Source organism: Psammomys obesus, unplaced genomic scaffold (genome assembly GCF_907164565.1).
Source record: "Psammomys obesus unplaced genomic scaffold, mPsaObe1.curated_primary_1811, whole genome shotgun sequence".
NCBI lineage: Eukaryota > Metazoa > Chordata > Mammalia > Rodentia > Muridae > Psammomys > Psammomys obesus.
In genome coordinates this window covers 4,254,499-4,264,883 of record NW_026590663.1, presented here as the reverse complement: position 1 = coordinate 4,264,883, position 10,385 = coordinate 4,254,499, and the positions used below count along the sequence as shown (strand labels likewise).

General features: G+C 37.4%; 1 protein-coding gene across 1 annotated transcript; it reads right to left on the bottom strand.

The window, feature by feature from the left end:
- Positions 1 to 276: 276 nt before the first annotated feature.
- Positions 277 to 8,797, bottom strand: LOC129677519 (hyaluronidase PH-20-like). The gene is made up of 3 exons (XM_055608144.1): positions 7,844 to 8,797; positions 7,296 to 7,385; positions 277 to 738 (listed from the first exon to the last, which is right to left on the bottom strand). Exons 1-3 carry the CDS (start codon positions 8,795 to 8,797, stop codon positions 277 to 279), a joined length of 1,506 nt encoding a protein of 501 aa, XP_055464119.1.
- Between the last annotated feature and the right edge of the window lie 1,588 nt (positions 8,798 to 10,385).

Genomic DNA, 10,385 nt, shown 5'->3' with positions numbered 1-10,385 from the left:
CAGTAATTTGATTTTATTCAAGCTTCATTCTCCTGAGACAAAAAAAAAAATAAATCCTAATATCTGCATATTGTAGCCTTGTTTGCTACCAATCTTTTTTTAGAAGAATAAACATTTTTTTCCTTTAAATATAAAAAAAAGAATACAGGCTATTAAAATAGAAGTCCATTTGTAAAATAGAATTCCAATTTGCATCTCTGAGTTACCACAATACTATAACAAATATTCCAAATGGTGGGAACAGATATAACTAAGGAGTACCCACTGATACCTTCCTTAAGAAATGTGAAGGCTCCTGGAGCAGAGTATGTGAGTGACGGCTGTAAGGAGGAGGAGGCTCTTTTCGGGGAGAAGGCAGAATGCTGGGCTGGGTTCTACATGAGTACTTATACAGATGGCGTTGTCAGTGCACACCGTAATATTTTCCACCTTTTCGATATCAAGTCTCTCCTTACAGTTCATGTTTGGGTAACAGCTGCATTTAAAATGCTTAGCAAAGTACTTCAAGTCTCCAACTGTCAGGTTGCCAACTAGTTCAAACTTTCCATTTTCCAATATTTTAATGCCTACGTGACTTGGATTCAACTGAATATAGTGATCTGAATTCACGTCTTTTCTTGTACACATGCCTTCATGATTGCAAAGTGTTTGGCTGCAGATTTTAGCTGCGAGGGTGACGTTGATCATGTATGGTTTCAGGGTATTCTCCATGTATTTATGTAGGCGTGGACAACCTGTCTGCAAGATAATGAGACAGTCAGCATAACATTCCACACATTCCTGGGTGAACACATACACTATTGTAACTCTGAAGGAAGAATAAACCGACAGACAGAAGTGACAGGAAACACTTATTTTGCTTTAACAAACAAGGTTACTGCACTCATATTTTAACACTGGTAAGTTTTGTAGGCCATCGCAGGCCACCGAAGAATTGTTGAGTTGAGGCTTAACTCATCCTGGACTTCATCTTCCATAGTAATTCATAAACTAATCAAGAGGACGGAATTTTACAACTGTGAGACTATGGCCTTTGAGGTTCACTTGCGTGATAGGAGCACCTTCATTAGGGGCCATGCCTGGGAACCTGGGATAGCTCAAACTTTCTCAAGGTTAGTTTATTATCTGGGTTATATCATGAAAATTAGTTAACTGGGTTACGCTTTTCACCATTTGTAAACTATGGATGATTTTGGAGTCTCCCTCATTGGCTAATTTTGAAGAGAAATGACAAAATGTGTGTGTGTGTGTTTTAATGTGGGGACCACCATTTCTTCAGTTAACCTTTAACTATGAATAATTGTAACAAGAATCACGTTTGTCAGATGCCTTAATCATAGAGATTCAAAATTGTTGACTCAAAATGATAAAATAAGTTCAACTGTGTTTTATCTAAATGTTGCACACTCAAAAGTGTGAAAATGACAATTTTGTAACAAATTGTGTAGACTAGAGAGATGAAGAACAGAACTGCTCCATATTAACACTACTGTGCCCTAAACCTTGGTCATTGGTCATTCAAAAGCTTTGGTGATTGTGATGTGTTGCAATCAACAGGACTACTGAATGAGCATTGATCGCACATTGGCGTGAAAGACAAGGGGTCTTGGCAGCTCTGCCTCAAATCTATTTGCTGTTTTTATTGTGGTAAGACAACCGTTAGTTTAATAATGGCCTGGCAAAGATATCTGCTCTCCTGTTCCCAGAACTTGAGACGATGTGAGCTTACAACAGAGGAGACTGTAGTTAGAATTACAAGCATGCTGAAAGGGCTGAAAAGGGAAGGCTATTCTGAATTATCTAAGAGGGCTTAATCGATTTACATAATACTTTATTATAACTGTGCAAACTTTTTCAACTGGATCAGCATGAAAAAAGAGATAAGACTCAAAGTGCTAAAGAGATTTATACTTCTACTGAGGTCCACAATGATGCATCAGTGTCATCGCAGGAAAGCCAGGAATAGGCATTCATTTAAGCATGTGCTATAAAAGACCTACCTCTAAAAAGAACAAACAAGCAGATAAACTAAACCACTACCACTAATGGCAGAAAAGGGCTGGAACCCAAAGTCAGGGCCCTCTCTAGAAGATGCAATACCCTTTTGCAATAACCTGTCAGGTGGAGACCTTAGCCACAAGGAACTGAATCTTGCAACAAACCAAAAGAAAAATAATCTTTCATTGGGAAAAATAATGCAAATGGCTGACATCTTAATGTGAACCCTTTGAGGCCTGTGCTGGACTTTGGATTCAGAACTTTAAGATGATAAAATTGTGTTGCTTAAGCTACCAGATCTAATGAAATAGACTGGCAGGAAATCCCTTTTAAGTTATTTTAAGCAACTTCAAATAAAAACCATTGGGCTAGTGGCAGAGTTGAAAAATGGTTTGTGGAAATATCATGATGATAATATGAAAATAAATCACCATCTGTATTAACTCACCAATGCACTTTCGTGGTTTTAAATTTAAGTCTTGATGCTTATATATTCCGATCTATATGACAGCCATTCTACATCCATGTTTTTTGGCCATAGTGCTGGTGTCACTGGTGTTCCTGTTAGTTTTTCTTTTTGATTTTTGTTATTTTGTTTTTTGTCGAATCAACACAAGTTAGAATTCTCTGGTAAGAGAGACTCTCAATTAAGATTGGCCTGTACAGGAGTGCTACTGATTTTTTTGAGTTACTTTTGTATCCAGCCACTTTGCTGAAGTTGTTTATCAGCTGTAGGAGTTCCCTGGTAGAGTTTTTGGGGTCACTCATGTATACTATCATATCATCTGCAAATAATGATAATTTGACGTCTTCCTTTCCAATCTGTATCCCCTTGATCTCCTTCAACTGTCTTATTGCTCTAGCCAGGACTTCCAGCACTATGTTGAAGAGATATGGGGAGAGTGGGCAGCCTTGTCTTGTCCCTGATTTCAGTGTGATTGCTTTAAGTTTCTCTCCATTCAGTTTGATGTTGGCTATAGGCTTGCTGTATATCGCCTTTACTATGTTTAGATATGTGCCTTGTATCCCTGATCTCTCCAATACTTTAAACATGAATAGATGTTGGATTTTGTCAAATGCTTTTTCAACATCTAGGGAGATTATCATGTGGTTTTTTCTTTCTTTCAGTTTGTTAATATGGTGGATCACATTGATGGATTACAAAGGACAAAAGGGCTGAGAAAGAAATTAGAGAAACAGCACCCTTCACAATAGCCACAAATGACATAAAGTACTTTGGTGAAACCCTAACTAAGCAAATCAAAAACTTGTATGAAAAAAATTTCAAGTCTCTGAAGAAAGAATTAGAGGAAGATATGAGAAGATGGAAAGATCTCCCATGCTCATGGCTTGGCAGGATTAACATAGTAAAAATGGCCATATTACCAAAAGCAATCTACAGATTTAATGCAATTCCCATCAAATTGCCAACACAATTCTTTACAGACCTGGAAAGAAAAATTCTCAACTTCGTATGGAATAACAAGAAACCCAGAATTGCTAAAACAATCCTCTACAATAAAAGATTTTCTGGAGGTATCTCCATCCCTGATCTCAAGCTGTACTATAGAGCAACAGTTATAAAAACTGCATGGTACTGGTATAGAATCAGAATGGTGGATCAATGGAACCGAACAGAAGACCCAGAAATAAACCCACACACTTATGGACACCTGATTTTTGACAAAGATGCCAAAACCATACAATGGAAAAAAGATAGCATCTTCAACAAATGGTGCTGGTCCAACTGGATGTCTACATGTAGAAAAATGAAAATAGATCCATACTTATCACCCTGCACAAAATTGAAGTCCAAGTGGAACAAAGACCTCAACATAAAACCAGACACAATAAATCAGCTAGAAAAAAAGTGGGGAATACCCTAGAACACATTGGTACAGGAGAAAACTTCCTGAACAGAACACACAGGCTCTAAGAGCAACAATCAATAAATGGGACCTCATGAAACTGAAAAGCTTCTGTAAAGCAAAGGACACCATCATCAAAACAAAGCGACTGCATACAGATTGGGAAAGAATCATCACCAACCCTTTATCTAACAGAGGACTCATATCCAGTATATATAAAGAACTAAAGAAGCTGAAAAGCAGCAAATCAAGTAATCCACTTAAAAAATGGGGAACAGAGCTAAACAGAGAATTCTCTGTAGAGGAATATCGAATGGCAAAGAAGCACTTAAAGAAATGCTCAACCTCATTAGCCATTAGGGAAATGCAAATCAAAACAACCCTGAGATTTCACCTTACACCCATCAGAATGGCCAAGATGAAAAACTCAAGTGACAACACATGCTGGAGAGGTTGTGGAGAAAGGGGAACCCTCCTCCACTGTTGGTGGGAATGTAAACTTGTACAACCACTCTGGAAAGCAATCTGGCACTTTCTCAGACAACTAGGAATAGCGCTTCCTCAAGATCCAGCCATACCACTCTTAGGTATATATCCAAAAGAGGCTCAAGTACACAAAAAGGACATTTGTTCAACCATGTTTGTAGCAGCTTTATTTGTAATAGCCAGAAGCTGGAAACAGCCCAGATGCCCCTCAAATGAAGAATGGATACAGAAACTGTGGTACATCTATACAATGAAGCAATACTCAGCAATGAAAAATAAGGAAATCATGAAATTTGCAGGTAAATGGTGGGACCTGGAAAGGATCATCCTGAGTGAGTTGTCCCAGAAGCAAAAAGACAAACACGGTATATACTCACTCATATAAACATACAACATAGAATAACCACACTAAAATCTGTACATCTAAACAAACTAAGCAAAAGAGAGGACCCTAACTAAAATGTTCAATCCCCATCCTGAAAGGCAAAGAGGATGGACATCAGAAGAAAAAGAAAACAGGAAACAACCTAGGAACCTGCCACAGAGGGCCTCTGAAAACCTCTGCCATGCAGACTGTCAAAGCAGATGCTGAGCCTGATGGCCAACTGTCAGGCAGAGTGAATGGAATTTTATGTAAGAAGTGGGAAATAGTAAGAGCTGGAAGGGACAGGAACTCCACAAGGAGAGCAACAGAACAAGAAAATTTGAACACAGGGAACTTCCCAGAGACTCATACTCCAACCAAGGACTATTCATGGAGATAACCTAGAACCCTGACAATGCAGCCACTTCTGATGAGAACTGATAGACTAAGATCAGAAAGAAGGAGAAGAGGACCTCCCCTATCAGTGGACTTGGGGAGGGCCATGCATGCAGAAAGGGGGGGAGGGTGGGACCAGGAGGGGAGGAGGGAGGGGCTGATGGGGCGATACAAAATGAATAAAGTGTAATTAATAAAAGTTAAATAAAAAATTTAAAAAAAAAAAGATTGGCCTGTACGCACTTCTGTAGGGCAATTTCTTACTGAGTGTTTGATAAGACGGTGCCAGCCCACTGTGGGCTGGTGGTGCCAAGCCTGGGAGATATAAGACAGGTAGCTGAACATGAGCCTGGAAAGCCAGCTACCAAGCAACATTCCACCATGGCTCTGTTTCTATCCAACCTCCAAGTTCCTCCCTTGAGTTTCTTCCCCATAGTCCTTCAATGATTGGCTACAATCAGATCGTATAAGACAAAGAAATCCTTTCACCTCCAAGTTACTTTTGGTCAGAGTGTTTTCTTGAAGTAGAAAGCAAACCAAGAACCACTAGCATAACAGGTTCATGTGAACCTCTTCTATTATTCTATTTGTGTGAAACGTTGTTTATTTGAATTTAAATGTGATTGACTTCTTGTCCTTCTAGTTGTACTTTAGAAAGTAAGCATCTAAGATACTTTCTTTGTAGAATCATACCTGTTAGTTGCTTAGAAAACACCTACCACACATCAGTTATTTTAATTTTTATGTAGTTTTTCCTGAACACTATTATATTCTAAGAGTTTATGGTCTGTGTGTTAAGAGTTCTAGTAATAAAGACGTATTAAAAATTACAAGTTCATTGCAAAAACAAGGATTAAGCAAAAGGCATTTGAGAATCATCTTTCATCTTCTCTATGAGAAGATTTAAACCGATTAGCTAAGAGATTCTGTATAATTAAATCCACAATGGCCAATTTGTCAATCAATAACAATGAATTTAGAGTTGGGAAGTGAGCAAGCTATTATTTCACAATATGGGAGTGTGATGTTTTAGAGTGTTCCACTGAGGCAGGTGAAAGGTATATAAGATACACACATACTCAGAACGTAGGATGGCTTCGTCCCACCACTCTACTGGATAAAGTGGAATGGAAGGAGATGGCTTACTTGATGCTTTTTGTATGTCAATTTTAACAGCTGTGATGAAAAATGCCATGGACTGGCTGGTAAGGAGGATAAGAAAATGTTTCATGTGACAATAGAAGGACATTGAATTTATGCTCATAAACAACTTCCAAAAAACCAAGTAGTATGATATTTGTCTATATGCCCAAAGATAAACATTTAGTTCTGAATAAAAGAAAAGGTGGAGAGCAACAAAGGAAGACTCAATATTGCCTCTGTATCTACATACACACACAAACACACACACACACACACACACACACACAAACTTTATACTTGCTATTAGCATTTCCTCAGTGAATCTGAGGAAACATAAAAAGCAATTCATGAGAATACTGAGCAGAAATGACTCAAAACAAAGGTGGGGTGGTGATAAAACTAAAACTAATCATTAATTGGGGAAGTAAAATATATAGAGTCTATAAGGGAAAACAGCAAGACAATACCTAAAATGAAAACGAGTAACGTCGAAGGAGAGGTCTACCTCTTAATGAATCAGGCTGCAGATTTTTGGGAGGAATGGTCAAACAATGAACAGATAAGACTGAAAAGACATTAAAAATAAGTGTGACAGCTAACTAGGGTGTCCTCTCATCTCTCATTTTGAATGCCTGATTGATTCCTCCTCAGAGGAAGGGTGGCATTCTCAATTCGTTTATTTTTAAGGAGACAGTATCCAGAAATCGTAAATGGACCCATAAGGAAATTATTGTACTTGAGAAAAGTATTTACAGCTTTGAACAGACAACAGCGAGGGTTAGCTCGCCACCTAGGATGATTGCAATGTTAAGATAATTTTCTGCAACTCCAAAGATTTCACCAAGAGACATATACCCTTCCCTGACTTGTGTTTTTTGTGACTTACTGTCGATTGAGGATCAACCTAAAGACAGTAATATTATATGAGTTGGCTTTTAAAGAACCTAGCAAATAAAGCTGCTGAAATGTTTTTAGGTGAGATAATGCTATCTTCAAAAACTTGATAGGATTATTTTTTATTTCCTACTAATTCAACTTACTGCTCGTTGCGCTAGAGATGGAGTATCCCATATTATAATTCCACTGGTTCCCAGAGCAACGGCTTCACCAATGGTATTCACAAGGTCAACCTGACAAAGGTGACACAAAGAATTAACAGGGAGGAAGACAGCGGAAGTGTTTACACAGGACACCACCACCAAGCTAAGCATGCCGACTCAACAGTATTTAAGACACTTTAAGCATTTCCTCACTCTTTAAATCTTTCACTTAAGCATGTCTTTGCTATAGGAGAATTTATCATTATGTTAATGACTTCTGCTATCAAAAGACCCAAATCCTTGGAAGAAAAAAAAAAAAACACAAACAAAACAAAACAAAGGACAATTAAAATATTGTCTATATTTTGTAGTTCTTCATAGCTGTTAACATATCATATAAAAATGTAGTGATTTTGACTTTTTTGTAGAATACAGTACTACTGTGTATATTCCTAGAGATAAAGCTGAGTTGCAGTTTTGGAAAACATCACATTCCTTGTTCACACACTATTTCTGTAGCACATAGCTATAGACGGTAATTTACTCACCCGAGAAAAAAATTCCCATTTAAGGTCAGTGAAAACAAGGCCCATATACAGAAAAACGGGAAGTGGATTATTTTCTCTGGGCATTTTGGATACTCTGAGGCTTTCCAATATACGGTGGCGGTTGTAGAGCTTTGCCTTTGGAGATAACTGCAATTCGTTGGTCAAATAGGTGGATGGGAAAAGAGCGGTGCTTTCTTTCCATAGCCACTTAAGATCATTATTTTTGTCCTTTTCCATATCAGGGCATTTTCCATTGTAGTCTAACTGTAGATATTTATTATTATAACAATCAGGAAAGTGATAAAAACCCCATAAGTATTTTGGCCGAAGTTTTTTCCCCAATTTTAATGTCTCATCCATGAACTTTTTCCCCGCCTCTTCAAATTGTTGTTTGGCTTTAATAGTGGCTTCTAGAATGTCTATTCCTGGATTTTGGGTCTTCACCAACTCTATAGACTTATTCTTATAAATGTCCTTGGGTATCAAGTTTCGTCCCCAGACAGGATTCCATTCTTCCCAGTTAATGACAGCTAAGCCTAATTTGTTTACTGGAATGTACTGCTCTATGTCAATCTTAGCTTTGTCCAAATGATCTTTCAGATTACCCAACTGAGGTATTCCTCCAAACACATCTTCTCTTCTCTTATTTATGTGAGGATATTTTCCAAGTCCGTCAAAATAAAACATGGTGACAGGCTGCCCTGTGACAGTTTTCCGGGGGTTTCCGATTAAAGAGAAGAAACTCAAATCCAGTGAGTGAGTAAAGTTTCCAATACAGGTTTCAGTTGGGGCATTCCAGACCCAAAGGAAAGTTGCATCTTTTATAATGGGTGCTGCTCTATAATCCACAGTCAAAGAACATGGAATCAGAAGGAAGATTAACACTGTCTGGAATGCTCCCCCAGACTCAACAAAGCTCCCCAAAAAGAGGTGCTTAAATAGCAACCTTCCCATCTCAGGCAGTAATTACTACAGAAACAGTTATTTCTTCTTGCACACTTTTGTCTGTCCAGTATTTGGTGCAAAAGGTAAGAAAGGTTGTGATATGAGGCCACTGCGGAAGATGAAAGTGTGGTTACTGTTTTACATTGAAGATTATTCCTCTTGCATTGTGTTGTAAGAATATTTATCAGCAAGTTAAATCATCCAGAACTGGAAAAAAAAAAAAAGACAAATGCAGAATTCACTATAGCTGGAATGAGAGCTTTACTAAGTTCTCCATGTTTTATGCAGTTTGACTCAATTTAAAAAGACAGAAGATCTTCTATTCTGTTTAAAGCAATAAGATTTTTTTCTCTTCTATATAAGTTAAAATCTATAACAATAAATATTAATCTCCCAAAATCATCCCTAATTCAACACAAACTTAATTAACTATTTTCCCTTATATTATGTATATAAAATATTATTTCTAGCAATGTTTAGCAAAAAAACAAAAAAAAAAAACAAAAAACAGTTGAATGAAAGTAAATTCTTGTTCATTGGTCTTAAAAGACCATTGTGTGGTGCTCTACTAAATTCTGAAAACAGTGTCTCACAGAATTAATTTTTTCAGGTATGAAATTAATTATGTTTAACTTTGAAAACCATATAACCGTATATACACAATGTATATTGTGGGAATCTCTTGAGGTCATCCCTGAAAGTGTATATACACAAACAGAAGAAAAAAAAAAATGAACTGAGGACGTTGTATTTATTTGTACGTCATTATAATCAAAGAAAAGGAGGCTGCTAATTTGAGAGTGATAGGAGACATGGACAGAGTTGTGGGAGTTCATTTAAGAAAGAGTGGAGAAAATCAAAGAGGGAAAGCAAGGTAATTACTTTAATTGAAATCTATAAAAATTAGAGATCATGCATTACTGACCCAATAACGTAAAAAAAATACATTTGTCAGGAGTCTTGATTTAGATAATGCAGAGGTGTATGGGGATAATACCAAATAACAAAGTCTCCATCAAAGACTGAGAGTCAGTAAAAAAGAAGAGTAGAAATTTATTCAGCAGAATTCATTCCAATTTGTAGAAATTTTTTAAAAAGCCATACAGTTGCTCCCCACCCCACATCACTGGTTTATGTTTCCACATTTCCAGATTCAATAATCTAGTATGTTAGTTGGAAAAAAAATTTTTAAATGAGTTCACTGGGCTATAGCCTCATAATAGAGGTGCTTTCCTGCTATGCACAAGGCCTTGGGACAGGTCACTAGTATGACAGAAGAGTAAACAGAAGCAATTTTTTTTTTTTACAAGAGCAAAGAGCTTTATTTGGGCTTAAGCTCTGTCTCTCCACCTTTACCAGCACAATAGATCAGAGAGGAGAACCCCAAGCAGCTGCATGGCAGGGTTTTTATTTGGAGTTTGAGCAAGAACCTGGAATTTCCAGCTTAGCAGTTTCAGGAATGGATGACATTCAGCAAGGGCAAGCTTGTTACAAACTGATTGGCTAACTAACATAATTAACATTGAGCTAGCTATCTATAGACCTCAAGAATGTTAAGCCAGTGGGCTTCCCAGCACAGATCCCCCATATTGAGATA

Excerpts from the sequence above, each read along its gene's own strand:
- LOC129677519 (XM_055608144.1), bottom strand. The coding sequence starts at position 8,797 with ATGGGAAGGTTGCTATTTAAGCACCTCTTTTTGGGGAGCTTTGTTGAG. Across the intron at positions 7,386-7,843 it reads AATGGGAATTTTTTTCTCGG|GTTGACCTTGTGAATACCAT; the intron begins GTGAGTAAATTA and ends CACCTTTGTCAG. Across the intron at positions 739-7,295 it reads CATCTCTAGCGCAACGAGCA|ACAGGTTGTCCACGCCTACA; the intron begins GTAAGTTGAATT and ends ATTATCTTGCAG.